Source organism: Scomber scombrus, chromosome 8, assembly GCF_963691925.1.
Source record: "Scomber scombrus chromosome 8, fScoSco1.1, whole genome shotgun sequence".
Lineage (NCBI taxonomy): Eukaryota > Metazoa > Chordata > Actinopteri > Scombriformes > Scombridae > Scomber > Scomber scombrus.
In genome coordinates, this window is record NC_084977.1 from 28626853 (window position 1) to 28648026 (window position 21174).

Sequence of the window (21174 nt, forward strand, 5' to 3'; positions counted from 1 at the left end):
AGTATCAAAATTAGTGTACTTCCTAATTTGAATTTTAAATGAAATGTCGGCATTTGTATAAGGTGTGGTGCGTCATTTTGACATCTTTTAATTTCATTGGAGACGCTGGCAATTCCAGTGTCATTATTCTGTGCAAACTCATTTCATGTAACAGAAGTTTGGATAATGCATCAATTATATGATGTCCTCATATATTATCGTAATCGGTAGAGAAACACAATGTTTTTCAGTTTTTTAGTGTCGTGTGACTTGATGTTTACAGTTCACAAATGAATTACAGAAGTGTTGAGGCTAATAGGAGCAAACAACTAAATTCATGTAAAAATCCCTCTGAAATGATCAGCTCATTTTCGATGTTTTTTTTTGTTTTTTTACCAGAAGTTTTGAAAGACGTGCTGTGATCCCCTGTGTGGTTTTCAATCATCTAATAGAATTATGCTGCTGTCATGACACAGCTTGTGGGCTTTTTATTAACAAGTAGTCAGGCCTGACCTTATATAGATGCATCCCTCGGCATTTTTCATAATGAAAACTGACATTGAGGCTGATCCCAACAATAATGTACTGTATATGGATTAGTGCCAATGTTTTTGTTCATGTGGTATACAGTAAAGTACAGTAGCACATACAGTTATGGTGTATTCAATTTGATAATACTCTACTTGGTGCTTGAAGTGCATCGAGAAGATGAGATGATTAAGGGGAAAATTACATATTATTGCTAGAATTGATTAAAGGCAAGAGTAAAAACCATTTGTTTATTTCATCATAACAATCCGTTTTTTAATATACAGGCTTGTTTGAACTATGAGGCAGTTTCATATTTCTAGATTGCTGCTCTAACATTGTTTAAAATTTGTTTTTTTACTAATCGAATATCATCTTTTGTTATTAAAATACAGTTTAGTATGCAAAGCCAAGCAATTGAGAAAAAACCTGCCTCAGGAGATAACATCAGTAGCATCACAGACTCGCATACCTGCTCAGTCACATACTGAAAACAATCTGCATTGCTGTGCTCAGTAGCCTGTCTCAACTGCATCAGCGGGTTATCCGCTGGGTTGATTTCCTGATTTGTTATGTTGGGCACCGAGCTGCAGCCTCTGACTGCCTGTACACTGTGATAGATGTTAGCCATCTGGGCTGTGATGGACACATAGCGGGGCATGACTCCCCTGCTCTGGTCGCAGCCCCTGTAGCTCTTGCAGCTCTTCACCTCCTGGTGCACAGCGCTTCAGTTCACTCAAAGGGGGGCCTGACAGGTAGATGTGCAGCGAGCCCCCTGCTGCACAGTGCTGCGGGTGAAATATACCTGCTATCTATGTGTGCGTGCGTGTGTGTGTGTGTGTGTGTCTGCGATAGGCTATTCCAGTCACTCAGCATCTCACTGAGAAGAGTTAAGGGTGAAATAAACCTTCAGTCTTCCATGTAACGCCAGATTCTTTGTGCGTGCGTGCAATAGGTGTTGTATTGAAGTCTTCGACAATAGATCTCTGTATCTGTGTGTGGTGTATTTTCCAGCTTAGCTGTGGCACCATTCATAAATGTCCATCAGTGAGCAGAATAGCAAGGCAGTGTGTCGATCACAGTTAAGCTCTCCCTTTTTCTCTCCCCGCTGCTCCCTTCTTCAGCCGGCCCCAGCGGACGGAGGGAAACGCTAATGGCCGCTCGTTATAGAGAAACAGAGACATGAAACAGGCCTTAATGAGCTGTTTTCTGTTTTGTATTTTTCTCGGGGGTCATTGTTATTGGTGGGAAATTGATTGGCAGCAGGCCCGCACCCATGGGGGCCCTGTGGTATTCTGGGCGATAGAGAAGTTGTTGCAGCAAGGGCAGCTTTGTATAGATGTTTGTAGCTGCAGGATGAATGTTTGTGATGCATGTGTGGGCATTTGTCTTTACATGGGGGAGTTGGTGCATCTCTGTAGGGTGTTGGGGGGTGTATCTATGTTAAGGAAGAGAGAACAACACAATAGAAAAGTTCCCATTTGCTTATTTGCAAAGATTATTTTTCAAGGACTTTAAATGTTTGAAAGTTTGAGGAATTGTATTTTTCCATAAACCAGACAGTATAAGTACCTTTTATGCTGTGAAACACTGTAGAAATCACAGTACCATTTTAGTCAGTCCTGTGCTCTTGAAAGTCATCTTATAATTACTTTACATTGTGTTTCTCCATCACAAGAGTAACTTACATTGAGGCTACAAGAGGTTAATGTGTGTTTTATATGAAGATAGTGTTTGCCATTTAGTATATTTTCAAAAATTCTATTAAAAACTCCATTATTATGTGTTTTTCCCCAAATGTTGGTTAATCCAGTACATAATATACCTGACCAATCAAGATACAGCATCACATTGATGCTCCTTATACAACTCGAAGCAATACAGTTAAATTACTATCTTTTTACAGTATATTACAGTATATGTATCTTCTATTGTAGTATATTTAGACTTTAGACTTAAAGAGTGTTCTGGAAAGACAAACAAATGAAAGCCCTCCTCTTGCAGCTCTCCTCCGTCTCCTCTTTGTATGCATGCACTTACTACAGCACTCATACAGTTTCCTCTCAAGGCACAACAACCTTTAGTAACCAGTAAATGGTAAAAAAAGGACCTCTCACTCGTTTGAAATCCGCCTCAAAAGTATCCCACAAACGTGTCCCGTCTCCCTGCTTCAATTTGAGTGATACTGCATTTCACATGTGGGAGCTGAGTTCATTTCCATTGAGAGTCTCTTGTGTTGTTGATAAGATTACGTGCTGTTCAGTTTCTCCAGCACTACAGGCGATAGTCCTGTGATTGCACAATGCTTTTCATTCTGCTTTCTGTTGATATTCTTGTCTCTTTTTCTTCTCTCCTTCTGCAATTCATGCAGTCCCGTCACTTCCTATCCGTCGATATCTCACTGCTCGTCTGGCCTCCAAACTTTCTGCGTCATGCGCAATGAGTGCACAGACAGAGTGTGAGCAGATAGGCAGCTAGTCCACTTATAGGCCTGTGCCAACCACAGATACTACACTTTTTTTTTGTTCTTGTCTGAGCTGTCGTGAAATACAGAGAATTTAAGCAAATATTATAAGTCTAATTATAGGCTACTGTATATTACACCCAAATCCACAAAATGATTATAACCCAAGTGCAACTCAGTGGAGATTTTTATCCTATTTTATCTCATTATTTTGGTTTTGTGGCATGGTTCAAGAGGCAGCAAACAAACACTGATAACCCCACTGTACCTATGCTTGGTCAGTACCAAATAGCAGATGGACAAAGATAGCATCTAGCTGCTAAAGAGAGTGACACATCTAGCTGCTAAAGAGCCAGCTGTATATTTTTTATAGGAGACCCAACTACAGCTAAATGGAAAGTGAGTATTGGAGATTCATCCATCAGGTAGACAGAAACACAACTTCAAGTGAATGCAAATGTTGCTCCATGTCTGCTGGATTTATGAGTTTTGTTTGCCAAACGCGTTAGCCTGAGTACATTATTGTTAGGGTTACAATAATATTACATTAGCCTAACCGTCAGAGGTGGCACATTGTATGCCTTTATTATGGAGTCTAAAGTAGACATATAACAACAGGATAGAGATGTGACAGCCAGACTAGAATTACGGACGTTGCAAATAATGGTCAGCGTCCCCTATTACTGCCACCAATAAATTCAGGAGCCAAAATTCTGAAGAAGTTGTTAAAATATGAAGAAGATAGAGATGCCAGCAGGCCAAATACATTTTCTCACAACCTCTTTGTGTTCAGTGCAACATAATGCCCCTACCAACACAACAGGAAACTGGGTTTTGCAGTGCTCAATAAACTCTTTGTATATTCATTTTAAAATAGCTGTAATTAAGTCTTGTTCAGGTTTTGCATTACAGTTGATTGTTTTAATCATGCATGCTAATTCCTCTCTGTATTGATTAAGCACTTTGAGGTAAAGGACTACAAGTTTACTTCATTAGTTAGTATATTGTCATTTTTAAATGCTTTCATAGTCTTTATAGGGTGAATAAGTTGAGCTGTGAACCAAGGAGATACATGTCATTTGTGTTATATTTTAACCTCACATGCTTTAAATACGAATTATCCGCACATCATCAGATGAGTAAATTAATGATTTAATGAGTAGTGATAAGAAATTAGGAGACATACATTTGCTATTGCAGCAAACATATTTTTATATGTAACTCTTAAAGCAAAAGTAGTTTCAAAAACTAAATGAATTCATGTTTCTTTTCCCCTCAAAAAAACATGCGAAGCATCTACCCAACAGTGATTGAAAGGTGTTCAATTTCTCCCCTGCTACAGTAGGTCAGTGTAGAACCAACCAGTTTATTACCAGCTGTATATGACTAGTGCTAATCTATGCATCAGCAGCAGCACTCAGTCTGCACTTGGTAGATAAAGGCAGCTGGCATGCTCCAAGGCCAAGCTGAATATCAAACGATGTCAGATGAATCCTTTTTCCCTCCAAAAGAGACCCTGAAAGCAGCAAGACTCCATCCATGATTACAGCCCGTCCAACCGCAACGCCTCAAAAAGTGACTCGAGATGAGAAAAGATTGCGCTATTATTTAAAATCGGTAGAGAAACACAATGTTTTTCAGTATGGTGCCGAGCAATTGTCTGAGCCGGAGCTAGAAACAGCAAGAGACCATTCCTCTTTCAAAGTGTGGCACACAAGATTCAGTTAGAGATCGTGCAGAAATCGTATTTTATGCCTGGCAAGGAGCAGATCTGAATATGAGCCTCCTGGTGAGGGGCAAGCTGTGGCCTGTCCACTTTTAAACCACAACAATAGGCTCAATTTTCCTGCTTTTCAAGAGGCAGAAAACAACTGCTCCAATCGACTTGGTGGATTTACTCTTTTCATTGTGTCTCTAATGGAAATGTCTCAAAACAGCTCCCAGATCCCTTTTTCTTTCTGACAATGATGGAAAGGCTGTCCTAATGGCGAGAAGGGTTGGACTCACGTCCTTTCTCGAATGTGCCTGCATGCAGCTTTTATATGTTGTGTTGTGTGTCCTTTGCTGAATGTGTGTTTGTGTGACATTGCAGGGAGTTTGGCCGCTGGAAGGTGAACAGCTTGGCCCTGGAGAGACAAGAGAACAATGGCTTTTCGTTGCCGCTGGACCCCGAGTTCCTCCAGACTATTAGGCAGCTGGGCAGGAGGCCCAGTCTCACCGCCATCACTGACAACATTATCAGGAAATACGGAACCCACTTCCTGATCTCTGCTACACTCGGAGGTAAATGAAGTCGACAGGATGTGATCTCTTTGTTTTTATTGACCTACCTTAGCACGAGGGAGAAGAGACGAGTTAAAAAATGTTCAGGTGGCAGCTGAACACGTTGCCTGTGTGCACCACAAGAAATCTTCCAGGAATCTTTTCAGGTCTTCAGGAGCTGTACTATTGTTTCCACTTGAGGAACAAAGGTGTGAATGTAATAGTGTTGAAACAAAATATAACTGTAATTGCTAATTGTTTGAAACAGTAAGTAGATTTTTTTTTCTTTGGAGACAGACTGCTGCTTTTCTGACAGTTTCAGTCTCCATTTTCCAACACTAATTATCTCCTTTCCAACATCACAGTCATGCAGCAGTAAATTCCAAACACTCTGATCGATGTGTGGTGCTTCATCGGGTGCTTCAAATTGCGTCTCTGAAATGCTGTTGCTTTCCGTAATCAGTCTACCTAACCCAATCTTCAGATGTGATGGTAATCCTGAAGGGAAAACAGCACTTTTATTTCCTGATATAGTTCCTGAATGCTTTAGTTCATGCTTGTCCATCTTTGTTTCTCTCAAACAAAGATGGCGTGTTAAATGTATGTTTTGTTTTAAAGTAAAGTAAAGTAAAGTAAAGTAAAGTAAAGTAAAGTAAAGTAAAGTAAAGTAAAGTAAAGCTCTGGCAACAATTTGCCAGTTAAACATTCTTGTAGCTGTAAAGCTTCTTGCACTCTGCTCATAAAACTAAATATACTGTGTTTACTAAATAAGAGCTTAGATGTGATTCTGGAGTTGTTTTGTGAATGTTTTGCTCATACCCCTGATTCAAAATCTGAGGATAGAGTTGTCTGACAAAAAAAAAAACAAGAAAGTCAGTTCATCCTCTGTTTCCATAACAATAGATACAAGTTAGCCAGAGTGCTGTAATGCGCAGCAAAGCTCCCATGTCTATCTGCTGTTCAATCTCCTCACAGCTCCTCTGCTTGTTCTTTTCATCTTTTGTTTCTTGAGCAAAAAACTCTCAAAGCTATGACAGCTTTGAGAGTGTAAAAAAACCGATTGGAGCTACAACAGAGTAAAAAAAACAGATTTAAGAAACAGTCCTGGGCATCATACATTCTAACAAAAACAACTAAAGTATGGCTTAATCGATTCACTAAAACCTATGAACTTGAGCCTCTGTTTTGGAGTGTATAGGTAGTTTTGGACAGGTGTCTTTCCAAACATGCTACAAACATGCTAAATAACATGACTTTTATCATTAAGTAGCATATTATTAGAGGTTATTTGAGCATTGTGCAAAGTGGTTTAAATGTGCTTTATATAAGATTTTAAACATCAATATACAATCATAAAATATCTTTGATTATAACCATGGTCCTACACATAAACAATCCTGCTATTGTAAAAAAATGCAGTTATTTCACATGTTTCCCAACTAGAAATAGTGTTCAAGAATGCCTTTAGAAAAGAGTGTCAGTGTTTTGAAAGAAGACAAGAAAATGATTCAGTTAAAGTCCTGAAACATGATTGGAAACACTTGAAATAATCTCACCCTATTAGATTACTTTCTCTGGTTGTTAAAAGATTTCAGGCATCAATAAAACACTAAATGAGTTCTTAGGATGGAGATTTTTTTTTTTTTTTCAGTTTGCTGGAGACAAATCTTAACCTTTAAGTATTCCCACTGGTAATGTACTATATGTTAGCTTGGTGTCTATCCAAATTAAAACCACACTCCCCATAAAACTTAATGCTGTTAGAAAGGATTTTTCCATCGATCTCTCACTCCTTCCACCGCCCGTCAATACACTGTTCTCTGAAAGCTTTCGCTGTCTTTGTAGAGCATCTCAATTTGTGCTCTATAGCGGTAGTTTTTATCACCAATAATTACAATTAGCAGAGGTTGCTAAGTTCATCCGAAACTTTTTAAACTGCCTAAGCTGCACAGGTAGAAGCTTAGTTGGTGGTATTGCACTAGTGTATAAAAGGTATTCATCATCGGTTATCATTTCCCACCATTGTTGGAGATTGTTATATATGTGTGTGAGTTATTAATGAAGTGTGTGTACATGTCTGTGTGGATTTATAGGGGAAGAGTCATTAATGATCTTTGTGGACAAGCGGAAGCTGACTCGGACATCTGAAGTGAGTGAATCTAATGGCACAGCTGTGACTCTGGAGGCTCTGCACCAGTTGGCCGCCTCCTACTTCATTGACAGGGAGAGCACCCTGCACAAGCTGCACCACATCCAGATCGCCTCCACTGCCATCAAGGTAAAAAGCCTGCTGCTCTCTTACCTTCTGTCAAACACAGGAGGGATAAAACATATTCTGATAATCAATTGCCAAAGCTTTGACTCGCCTCATTGTTTGATTTTATTAATATTTTATTTTTTTTATTTTAATGTGTGATTACAGTAATTTCATGAAGGTATTGTTCAAATTGGATTTTGATTCAGTTGATACATATAATTATTGTATTTTTCACAACATGGCAAGTGGTCTTGATTAGATCACCCACTAACAAACTAATGCAATCATGGCCATGGCATTTGAATGGAAACCCTCCAATCAGCAGGTTAATGTCATTTTAATAATACGAGATGTTATTTATGACCAATCAGGGTCCAGGCCACCTCTTCTTTTATTGTATTATTTTATTTTTTTATTTTTTATTTTTCTGTCGCTGTGGATTTAGTCTCCAAATCCATTCTGTGTATACCCCTTACCCACAAAAAGTTAATGACCCATACATCATTATTGATGTAATGACATAGTATACTTCATTATAGGAAAACAATATAACGACAACAGAGTAGCAAAGGATCTTTACCATGAAATATTGGCTGGTACTGATCATACAATCATGCAGTCTTATTGAATGCTTTAACAGCCACACAGCTGCTTTATTAATTGTTCTTTGACAAGTTGATTGAAGACCCTTAAAAAACACACAAAGATCTAACTTTTTTTGTTCCCCATGTGCATACTAAAATTTGACTTCCTGATTAATAGACGTATAAATAATGGACTGAAACTGAAACAGCTGTTGATGTGATTACGTTTTTGAGATAATAATGACCCTTCCGCTCCCCTCTGGGCGTAAGTATTGCAACAAATTAAGAAAAATCATGCTCTACAGTGGTCAGTACTTGCCAAGTACTTACCACTTACTGCTAATTACTGTATGCAGTTTACGACCCATCAATAGGCCCTCAATGCATGGGCTATGCTGGTCTGCTGCTAATGCAGAATATAATCACGCAGCAAATGATTAATACATATTTTAAAGGACATAAGGCAACCTCAGTCATTGGTTGACAAATTTAGACATCATTTAAAGACTACCCTCAGTATGGACTGATAAACTTAAGCCACTTCTTCTGCCATTTTTAATTAATGATTTTTTCATAGCGAATGCACTTTACAGCCTCACCTAATGTTCCAGCCAAAAATCTATGGCAGCTGCTTTATACGTTACCTCCAGTCAGCAGAAGAACTCCTCCAACATAATATTCCCATTATACTATGTGCAAAATTTATTCAGAGAGAAGAGATTTTTGTGAGGCATGGATTTATTTCACATTAGATCCAAAAACTGTCAGGTGAAATATGTCCTACACCAGTGGTTCTCAAACTTTTTGTAAATCACGGCACTCCCCCACAGTGATTTTTGTGGTTTCACAGCAGCCTTACGATATCTCAGACTGCCACAAGGAAAATAAAGTCAGACACTTCAATATAACACAAAATAAAAGAGAATAAAACACCTAGCAATAATAATATGAGATAATGAGATATGAGACACCGTGGCTGCAAAAGCCAAGGTGCGTTCAGTCTTAAGCCAAGACTTAAGAAATGTCAGAAGGACTCGGCCTGAAGACCTGAACCTGCACTCTGACTCATAGTGCTGAACTATTTCGGCAATATATCTGGGGGCTAAACCATGAAGTTTAAAGATAATCAGTAAAATCTTACAGTCAGTTCTAAAACATACTAGTAACCTGTGGTATGATCTGTGCTTCTATTATTTGTTAAAGGCCAAGCAGGTCGATAGTCTGAACCCTGAACACAGTGAATTACAATAAACTAACTGAGATGATATAAAAGCACGTATGACCTCGAGTTCTGATCCAGTGAGATAAAAAATCAGATTTTTCTTTTCTTTTTTTAATGCTCCTCAGTTCATAAAAACATCAATGGCTGACTTTTCAAACATCAGGTCACTGTCAAATATTAGGTGTCATGCTGCAGGTTTGATATTTGTAGACAGGGAGACTTCGGAGGAACAAAAGTAAAGATTTCTGATTTATTTTCATTTCAATATAGACATTTTCAGGACATGCAGCACTTTATTTCTGACAGACAAGACTATAAATGATGAAAGACTATTAAAGTATCCCCAAAGGTTAGCTTATATTTTAGGTTCTCAACAACAAAAACACCATATATAATGCATTGATTCTGTGGTACATTCACCTCTTAGTTGCTTTAAGTATTCAATATCTTTGCTGTCTACAGAGGAGTGTTTTGTCAACATGGCTCTTGAGCTTTCTTGGTACCATTGACGTACCACATATGACAAATTCATATACTGCAAATAAAACTTTGTGGTGTGGGACATTGCCCCATCTCTGAAAAGCTGTAAGACACGTACCTTTCATTGTATAGTCTGTTTTTAGTTTTTGGTTTCTTATTTCGTTGGTGTTGTTTGTGAGCCCAGGTTTTGGTCTCAGTCTGCTGAGATGTAGCAGCATTTCTTTGAGATCTATTTACAGTGACTAATCTTTCCATCGCTTGCTCTGACAGTCGCTATTTTTGACTGCTGTGCACCTGGAAAACCTGATTGTCAGATAGCTTTGTGCGTTACGGTGACAACAAGCTACCACGAGTGAGCTGTCATTACCAGTTTGAGCTGCAAAATAATGGCAATTTAACTGCTTTAATACTTATGTCTTCTATTTGGATACTTTCAAAATGATTACTAAATATTTGATGTGGTGAAGCATTATTTAAAATGTATGGTAAATGTAAAGTCAAGAATTATTCATTAATGTATATTTTCATCAATTCTACATACATTTTCTCTCTAAGTTTATAGTCTTTCATTGTTTTATCTTGTGGTGAAAATTATTTGTCTTTATTTTCTATCAGCTGGAGGTTAATTGTATCAGTTGATCTCGGTGGCAAGCTGCTGCAAACAATTTCCCCTTTAGGAATAAATAAATTTGTATTCTGTGTATCTTGTGGATCCCTTGGCCTGTCATTAAGGCACCGCAGGGTGCTGTGGTGCTAGGGTCCTACAGCTGCCACGATTATGAAAGAACATCTTGGATGTGGAAAATGATTGATGAGGTGAAGACTCTGTGGTGTCGATAAGCCACAAGCATAGCTGCTAGATGTGATGAAACCAAAGTTATTGTTAAACCTTGTGTTGTATGCACCTCGTGGTGCTTAGATGTGACATTGGAGAAGACATGCACACATGCACACACAATGAGCAAGTGAGAATTCGACCAAGAGATAGATGAAGCGAGAAGTATTGTTTACTTCCCTCCCTGCTCTTTCATGTGTGTATTCTCAAGCTTGTATATGGAACAGCATACTATGCATATCAAGATATGCTTATGATGTAAATATCACCCTGCATCTTTTACTGCCTAATACCCTCGGGGGGTGTTCATTCATCACTCTGTCAGTTCTTATCAAGTAGAATGAATAGAATCAGCTGAGTTTGCCTTTACTGCAGACTGATTTCTCGTTGCTTTTTGAGGAATCTGTTTCCTCACATGGCTTAAATATGTTTACACTCGCTGGTGGTAAACAACAGCAGATTAACGTCATGGAATGCAGGTAATATCAGCAACCTGCAAAAAAACCCCATCCGATACACTTTTAGCTTCATCAGCCTGTTTGTGATGTGCTCTGTGATGTGACTCCACTTGTCCCTGTAGTGTTTGTTATGTGACGGGATGCACCAGAACCAAACATATCTGACCTGACTAATAGATCCACATTTATTGTTTTAATATTAACTGTGTGTTCGTCTGTGATCTGCAATGTAATTGGGTAAAACTGATGCTTTGTGAGAGCGAATGCTAGATTTAGTTATTAAATTACTGCATTCACATGTGTAGTACTATTAAAAGACAAGATAATCTTAATTAACATGAGTTAAACTGAGGTGAGATGAAATGATTAAGCATGTGAAAGATGAAAGCAGACTAAAAATACATTTTTGGAGCATGGATGTTATTTCAACCTTTGGAAAGGTATAAGTGACAAAATAGTCCCTACTCAAAGGTACACTTACTACCTTTTTTTGGCATTAACAACGCAGTTTTACCGTAAATGAATGGAGGCCGGAGGTTTCATCACATGCCATCACAATAGGTCATGTACATAAGAACAGCTTTAGATAACTATGATACTAAATTCACAAAGCACCATGCATTATTATTACTACCTGTAAAGTCTATCTCCCAAATGTCAGCCCTGTCTTCGACTCTCTGACGATGCTTTTTGTCAGATAATCAAATGTTTTTTAGTGGTTTATTTAGAAGAAGCAGGCAGTTTTTCCTCAACCCATACATGTTCTTTATAACCTTAAAGAGGACCTATTATGTTTTTCCTCATTTTCAGTTATATATAATGTTACAATGTTGGATGTTGATGTTAAAAGTGGTTCATATGTCACATAATGAGGTAAACGTATGTAGGAGTAATCCCTGTGAACAGAAAATGAATTGAATGCTCGGTTTCCAACCGTTTTTTTTTTACTTTCAGCCTGAGCTGATGTCAGCGTGTGACAGATTTCTTAATAAGGTCATCTGCTCCACACACAGTACAAGAGTGCTCAGCTCCACTAACATTATGGAGTTTTCCATTGTTTTTGGGGTAGTCACACTGAGCCATGACTCCAATACACAGCACTGCAGACACAGTCCCCCATCGGAAACATTATGATTCCTTGCTTCGTCTCTAACCCTAACCCTAACCCTAACCCTAACCCTAACCCCGCACACACATCATAGAGACTTTGTGGTGTGCAAGACCTGTTTTGAAATGATTAGGCAATACTGATGTTTGCCATTGCCTCAACAACAAATCACCAGATTTGGACTGGGAAGCTCTGATTTTATAATATAAATGACATTTGAAAACATTAACATTTAAAAAACCTTTCCATTACTCTGATTTTCAATTTTCCGGTTACCTGTTTGAGCAACACAGCAACAACATTTCAGCAGTTCTATGATGCCCTGTAATGCCTGCTCACAATTATCTGATCATTTATATGCTTAGTTTGTACAAATTGATTGGTTGAGTGGCGTGCTGTGAAGGGGGATGTCACTTCATTTAACGGGTAAAAAATAACAACATTTATCAGTCACTACGATAAAACTCCACAAACTTCAGTGTCTATGTCCCTCATTTTGACTGTGTAGCTGCAGCAAAAAAAAACTAAAATGCTTTCCTTTTTCTGAGCCACAGCCCATTTTTCACTGACTTGTCCTTAGTGATGCCCCACTATACAGTCCATCAGAGATAAAATTGTATATTCCCTAAAGTGAATTGGCAAGCAGACGTTGAGCTGATTTGGCAGCCACTACTGAACCAAAGTGCTGCTAAAAACCTCTCTGATTGAGATGAATAGAGAAAAAGCCCTCAGGGGTACATTTGTTTGTTAGGCATTTTCAGGTGACTGATGTTAAATATTCAAGGCATCAGCAGCCTTTAGTTCTGAACATGGGTTTTTACCTCAACCCAATGAAGATGGATGCCAAAACAAAGCTACTTTTAAGGTGAGCACTGGTCCCCTGGTTTTAAAAGATAACATATTTTAAATGGTAGAAACACCCAGCCTGAAGGCCTGTAGAACCGAGCGCAGAAGCACTGGAAAATAATCAAAGACAGGAGAAATGAGATAGATAGGAGCGCAGAAAAAAAAACATCTCTGCTGTTACATAGTGTGATGAATCAGCCCTTCCATTTCAGTAATTTCCTTTGAGAGCCTCTGTCATTTGTCAAACATTTTGTGGCATGAGTTAAGGTGTCATATGCGACTGAACTGAAGAGATGAGACGGGGACAGACAGGCCCTATTTAGCAGGCCTCTTAGCCCGGAGTCTGAGGTGTGGCAGTTACACAGGAAATGCTGCATCAATCAATGAGCTTACCTTTGATTTGCAGCCCAGACTCCACCGTATTGAAGATTCATTAAACTAAAGTTGGGAGGGGAATATCATTGATGGGGAGGAGAAGTGATAAGGAATGTTTGACCCAATTTGCTGTGCGAGCCTTGAGTGTTCAGTCAGTCATGCAGCGTTGTGCTTCATTTATCATAACAGAGGACAACACAAGTTTGACTGAGCTTCAGAAATCAGGCTGCCGAGGAAGTGTCGCAGCGAACACGGCTCTCTGAGTTTGGGGCAGTTTTGATGGTAGGATTAAAAAAAACCCAGAATCAAATAAAAAAAGCAAAAACAAATCACTCTTTCCTCTGTTATTACTGCTGTGGATGAATAATTCATTATGTGCAGGTTTCCTTTTAGGATCTTCATCGTTCAGATAGGAAAATAAATGTAATTTTTTCCACTGTTTTCAAACCTTTTAACATTAAACAAGGGATAAAAGTTTCTCTCCTTGATGTGATATAGGTGAAGAGGCCTCAGATAATTGTATAAATAGTTCGATAGATATAGCTTCTGGCTTTAGTTTGATGTCTGACTTAGGATTTAAAGATTTTTAAGAATTCCACTTCTTCCAGCTAGGATTTCTCTCTAATCTTCAGCTGGTTAAAAAAAAGAAAAAAGTCAAGCTTAGAGAGCAGAAAATAAATACACAGAATCAAATTTGCTCTCTTGGCCCCATTTCAAGCTAGTACTTCCTGTAAAATGGCATAGTTTCCCTTAAAGAGACTCAGTAAACAAAATGCCACATACAGTATTAAATTCCACTTTCCTCCACCAAAGGTTCCCCTCTGCTCCCCTGTGGCTTTGAATGGCTTTTTTTTAGGGCACACAATAATCTCATTCAGATGCTTTTTTCCTCCTCTTCTCCCCCTTTTTTTTTTTTTTTTGCTTATAGTTTATAAGCTTATCCCTCGCTGGTTGACATTAGAGTGTAAGCCAGTGCAACAAAGTGGTCTTAAAACACGCATTGCAATCCTCAAAGACTGAATAAACAGGCGGAAATGTATCTCAGATGCAAATGTGGATTTGCACATCTACTATGCCTTGGTGATTAAGAGAACAACAATTCTTGAAGGTGCAGCCAATGAGGCAATTTTGAAATGAGCCATGATTTTCATGAAACATTAATGCCATCTTGGACTTTTTTTTTTCTTCCAACAAGCAGAAAAGTGCAGCCATTTAAAGTCCATTGTGGCTCAAACATCTGACAACACAAGCTCACTAGATGACATTTTATGCTGTTTTTGTGGAATTATTCATATGAGGGATTTGCAGCAGTGATGAATCTTCATCAGTAAAATGCTCTCGCCTAACTGGTCTTATAATAATATTACAACCTCACATTTTTAAATAATGGATGAGCCTCAGTGCCATCTGTATCAGTGGACCATGTTAACAGGCTAAGTGCTGTGGTGCCCTGCCGGGGCCCCATAACAATAACACAGAGGCTGTCATCCATCTATATACTGTGAAAGACACGGTATAATCTGATTTAGATAATACAAGTCCTTCAATAACATACTTGTACTATCATTTCCTTTTATCATACCCATTTTATTCAATTTATTAGTTGTAAATATTCAGTTTCAACCTCTCACTTATATCAGATAATACATAGTGCTGGCTCTCAGCAAAGTCAAGATTGAGATAAAGACTTTTAAAACCTTTGCTTTTTTTCCATTTGACTTTTTTTTTTTTAATGAAACATTTAATTACAAACTATTCACTACACCTGCTATTATTTGCAGCAGCAGCAGCAGCTATTACACATTCATGCATCAAATTAAGCCTAATTGAACTTGAACCTTTGGCATAGAAAGAGATGTGTGTTTCCGAGTGTGAGTGTGCCTAACCGTCCTACTGGGAGCGCTGGGCACGCCAGTACTTCTCCTCCTCCACAGCAAAAACAGAGTCAAACTAGCAGCTGTGCATCCTTTTTCCTCCACTTACAATGCCAAATGTCGTCCCTGGCTACAAGAGTTGAAACGTCACATCCTGAGCCATCGCACTTGTGCACTGAGCCACTGCGCTGTTGAAGACTATGTCAACTTTCCAAGCGGCTGTGTTTTCCTGAACAATGTCTTTGGCAGCAGGAAGAGCTACACTTTCACTACAGAGTGTAATATGAAGCCTTCAGGGCTCACTTGGGAATGTTTGCTTGCTGCTTGAATATAGACACGGGTGACACAATAAAGGAAAAACCTGAATAAATTAGTTCAGAAACATAACATAACAGATGCTTCCATGCAGGCAAGAGGGACTGAAATATTATAGAGTATAATATTAGAGTATGAAAATGACGTGAGTCATATAGCCCGTTCTCACAACCGAAACGTCAATATAGGTATAAAATATAGCAATATCACCTGTTGAAGTGACGCAGTTTAGATGACGCCATAAAAGGTGACTTTCTTATTAGGAGGAGACGGGTTGGGAGGATGGCTAAGTAGTTAGATGGATGTGTTTAGGGAGCCACGTCATTACGTCACTGTATACGTCAGTTATGTCGCTGCTTTCCCATAAAGACTCACGCCAACTTCGAAGCAGCAATAATACAAAGAAGAAGAAGCAACAACAACGATGGCAGACTACGCGTTTGTACAGCTGTTGCTCCTGGCTCGCATCCAAACACGGCAGATACAACTTATTTGTGCCGCTCGACAGGATTGAAGTGGTTATGTTAGCCTTTGTTGTAAGCTAACGTTAACCAGCAGAGCACAGCTAACTCACAACGCAAATGTGTATGATTTTCACCATCAGTCAAATGTTCAAGGGATCATTTACTCTTTATCTATTCACTGCGGTCTTGTTTGTTGTGGTTGGTCTCCATAACCCCGCCTCCTGCCCCTGTAATGTAAGGGGTTCTTTCTTCTAGTCCAGCAAAGAATTGGTGCCACTCTGGAACCGTTTTGTTTGGCCTAGAGCCAGTTCTTTGTCTGTGTGAACAGGGAAACCAGTTCAAAATTAAGCACTGGCCCCAAACCAGCACTGGAACTGCTTTGGTGTGAAAGGGGTAACATACCACAGCATTGTCACATCATAAAATATTTACTTTTTGGCTTTTCGTGCCTTTATTTTAGTAAGTAACTGGCAGAGAGGCCAACAGGGATCAAGGATTAGAACCAGGGACGCTGCGATTATGTGGCATACGCTTTAACCACTCGACCACCAGGGAGCTCCAAAAACGTCATTATCTTTTAACAGTGATTTGTACACTCTTATTTTGGGATGCAGCATATTACATGTTCCATAAAACGCTAGTATGGGTTGCTCTGGAGTGCAGCTGCAACCAACCTATGTGATCATTTAATTATGATGTGTTGGAATCACATCTTGTGGCCGTCATGATGATGGGATGTTTTGTAGATATAGTGATAGGTAGATATACCTTTTGATGGCGCTAGCTGAAAATGAAGGGTTTACAGATGTTACATTTCACTCTGCATGAGACATATTGTATGTGATAAACCCACATACAGACAAGCCATACCTTTTATCACTATTTTGTGACATTTGATAAACCAGGTGGTTAATATTTAAAAAAAGACAGATTAATGAATACCTGTTTGCTTAATCCCGACATTATACATGTAACTGTCATCGCTGTCCAATGTATCCTCAAGATTTTAAATTATGTTTCAGATAAACTTGAAGATGATAAGTAAGAACATTATGTTGTCTTTTCGTAATTTGTTGCCCATCTGTGGCTGACTGCACGAGTCTAAGCTCAGTTGTGAGTTGCAATTTTCTTTTACTAGTTTGTGTTTTCTCTGCATAGTGATTGGACAAAGACAGACAGATAAAGTACAGGAGAAACATTACATAACATGTTAGAAGGAGGCAAAAGGAAGCACACTCAAACACCTTTTAATCTGTTATGCATTTGTGAAAATTAATATAATGAAGGTCAATAATTCAATATATGTAACTTTAGTGGAAATCATGACAACCTCTAAAATATAGGTTGGCATGATTTCATTAAACAACATATTGTTCAAACCAAAGTTTTTTGTCTCTTGTGAACAGTATAATACAGTTCATTGCATTGAACATCAACGTAAGCACTTTACAATATGTCTTACTTGGCTTAATTCTTGTCATAATAGAAATGCATGGTTGATTTTTAGTTTTCTAGAAGTTACACACAGAATATTTTTCAGGATTAATAAATTCTAAGAGACAGTGAGAAAACATCAAAAGGCATGCCTGGAGGGCTAAGTCAAAATTCATTGTGATAAGATACATAAATCACGTTCACAGCAAGTGTAAGCTTCACAAACTGCTTATTCTAGGAAAGCCTTTAAGTGCAATTAAATGTTCCATTAAATGCAGCTGTTAGTTATTCCAACACAGTCAGCACAATTATCTTGTACTCAATTATGGCACATTAATATTTCCCCCACCAGCCGATAAATGTCATTTACATATCACTTTTGAGAATAACTTTAATGTTTTTTGTTTTCCTTTAAGCAAAAAAAGGACCTCATGAGGTCTTGAAAATAGTGAAATATATAAAAAGGATTTTTTTCTTTTCTTTTTGGGTCGATTTCTAATAGAGAAGGCTGACTGTGCACACATGCTCTGCTCCACTGGGTTCTTTTTGCAGATGGTCTCATTGCTATGCATAGAAAAGCCATCATTAGATTTGCATTTGGTCAATTTTCCCTTTAAGTTGGACATCTGTCTGTGTTAGAAATTAATCTGCTGATCCCTACGGAGCCTGCTTAGATTTTAATTAATTGTGTTAACGTGTCAATATTAAAAAAAAGAAGAAGAATGGAAATAAGTTAGTCTCGCTCTCTCGCTCTCATTTCGGCTCTCTCTGCCTAAAATAATGATGTCATTGTATTCAAATGACTTTATTTCAGTAATTGTAAATTCACAGTTGATGATTTCTTCCATATTTAATTGACAATATACCATATGACTGTGAGTCTCTATGTGTAGTTCCCTCATTGACTTTGTACTTGTCAAAAATAGTTGTCAAAAGTAAGACAACTTTTCTGCCCACAGCGGCAAAAGTCTTCCGTTTCCTCCTGGCTGGATACCACGGCTGCTGTCATTAATCTAGCAAGGAGATGCGGTTACTTTTATTGGACCTTTGGGAAAATATTAAAATAAGACACCGTCATGGTGTTTGGCAATAATTCGAAAGTGACAACGAAGGAGATGGATTTCCCTTCAGGTTGGCAGTTTATCTCTGCTGCCTGTGGAGCCTGGATATACGCATGCTCTAAATCAGGCTTTTGTCACGGATGATTGAGCTGAGATTTTGAACAATCTAACTAAGCTAAAAAGAGGACAGATTCTAAACTTTTCCTTCTGTCTTTGTGTATCTGTGTTGTTATCAGGGATAATCTGATGTCATGTCTTTGAGGCTTAGTTGTGTCTTTCAAGACATGTAGGAAAAGTTGGGGGATCTTTTTATACGTTTGTCTAAAGTTATTCTGTTTTTAATTTCCTTTTATTTCTCACTTCCATTTTTATTTTAAATCAAACTTCTACTGCTGTGCTCACCCAAATTAATTTAGAAAGTGTTTCTTTTTTCACCGCAACTTTGTATTATGTTAAAATGAAAGTCTCTGACCTTTCAGGGTTTCAACATAGTCCATTATCTGCTTAACTGAGCTCACTTTCCATATTGGGCAATTATTGATGGTCTGTATCTGACTGTTTTAAGAGATTTTTCACTCTTGTAGTTTTTTTTTTGTTTTGCTCTTGTGAAAACTAGGCTTTGCTGTTAGTGTTATTTATTTCTTATTTTTTCCATGAATGGTACCATTTGCTTTCTTCTCTTAGTCCTGTTTTTATCAACCCATGCCACATGTTTCAGTGAAAAGAACACCTGGTTACACTTGGATATAATATAACCTATTGTACAGCAGCTACTTCAACAAGCTTTTTTTCTCCAAAAGAGAAATGGAGGTTCTTATTGAAGTTGTATTATATCTGCTGCACTCTTGGTCCATTGTGAGTGAGCCAGCCTGTATGAAAACCGCAGCTTCTAAAATATATCAGTACAGTAAGAAATAAGCCTCTAAAATGTGTTACTCTCCAGCAGTGGAGTAGTGGTGTGAGCAATCGTTTTTAGTTTGCATGACATGCAGCCCAGAAACTCATTTTTAAGCACAACCTGGACCACTTTATTGATGCACATCAAAGTTTGAAAACCACTTTGACACTACGAGGCCTTTCAAATGGACACTCTGTGAAATTATTAACAGATTATCCACCTTTTTATCCAGAATAACAAGTGACTGTGTTTCAAAAGATTATGTGGACTGAGTTCAACTAAATGGTCACCTCCACGAGCAGGAGACACACTGTCAGTAGAGCTTGTGTGATACACACGCTTGCACTCAGTTACAGTGTATTAAAGCTGCTTTCTTTATAATCTACCTCAATGCATCAGTGTCAGATTAATTTTGACAGCCGAGTATAGCCTAATAGCTTTTGAAAATAGAAGCAGTCTCTATAAAAACAGTTCTTTCTCTAATGCTTTGTGTGTGTTATTCTATTAAATCAACCCATATGTTGAATAGCAACATTTTCATTTAGGATACATGTAAATATAGGATTTGTTTTGGTGTAAATACAGCAGAGGATAAGAAGTAGGCTTTAATAGATCACCCAACACGTAATAAAAATAAGCACGTTCATTTCCAGTGAAGCCTTGGATCAGTTATCTGCCTGAACAGATTCAAAAGCATCATTTACTTTGCATACGGCAATACTTTCATAAAAAAACTGAAAGAAGACAGGTTCACTTTACTTGCTCTTATAAACACAAGTAAACAACAGATGCTGCACAAGAAGCATCTATCTATATCTATATCTACTCTTCCACAGTGTTAGGTTTGCTGTCAGATTGCTGTTCTTGTTTCCTAAAATGTTACATTAGCATTGGACATGCTTCATACATTTTACATCTGTGACAAAAAACAGCTTTGATATTACCTTTTGCTATCACTTTCTCTCCCAACACCGGTGTTAAAGGTTATGAAAATTGGGTCTTCTGTCACAGACGAGGAGAAAACATCAGAGTAGAAATGTTTTTTCTCATGAATTTACCAAGAAAATTTGCAATGTCATTTCACACAGCTTCAGCCAAGACACAAGGACACAGTGATGTTTACTGCGCAGACTGTTTATTCAGACAATCAACAGCTTTTTTTTTTGACAATCCAGAAAATCCTTGCACACAAAATTCACTTCTTAAAATGATCATAAGCTACTGTATGCACACATATTTCAACAAATAAACAGTTTCTTCACAAATATGAGCTGGAAAAACGCTGGAGGGAGTATTTTTTACTTCTACATAGTTGAACCTGTTCTGAGTCAATTAACATTACTAGTTTGAACAGGTGTGTAAAACCAACTGTCCTCTTTCCCTCCCTCAAACATGCCCACATAAAACAGAAAACACATGTTATCTTATTCCAAATCCTTTAAATGCTTTTTGCTGTCAAACTTAGATATACAGTATTGAAAACAGAAAAAAAGCTTTAATTGCTATTTAAGTTTGAAAAAAAGATGCACAGAGTGTTGATATAGAAAGTGGCCATATCCTCTCTAAACTAGCTGGTAGATGACCTTCTCTCAGAGCCAAATCAACAACTTCTGCCAGCATGTTTGGCACCTCATCTCATGTCGCTGAACCATTTCCTAAATTTGTACAAGAGTTCTCTAGGGACTAGAGAAACTCATGCTAACCAAATGTCTTATCTCCTCCCAAGATAC

The 21174-nt window shown here is 38.2% G+C and overlaps 1 protein-coding gene across 1 annotated transcript in view; it reads left to right on the forward strand.

The window, feature by feature from the left end:
- Positions 1 to 21174, forward strand: part of brinp3a.1 (bone morphogenetic protein/retinoic acid inducible neural-specific 3a, tandem duplicate 1) — a 47285-nt gene that overhangs the window by 12579 nt on the left and 13532 nt on the right. The window contains exons 2-3 of the mRNA XM_062424316.1: positions 5064 to 5254; positions 7327 to 7511. Coding sequence (XP_062280300.1) covers positions 5064 to 5254; positions 7327 to 7511 — 376 coding nt within the window. The remainder of the gene's footprint in view (positions 1 to 5063; positions 5255 to 7326; positions 7512 to 21174) is intronic.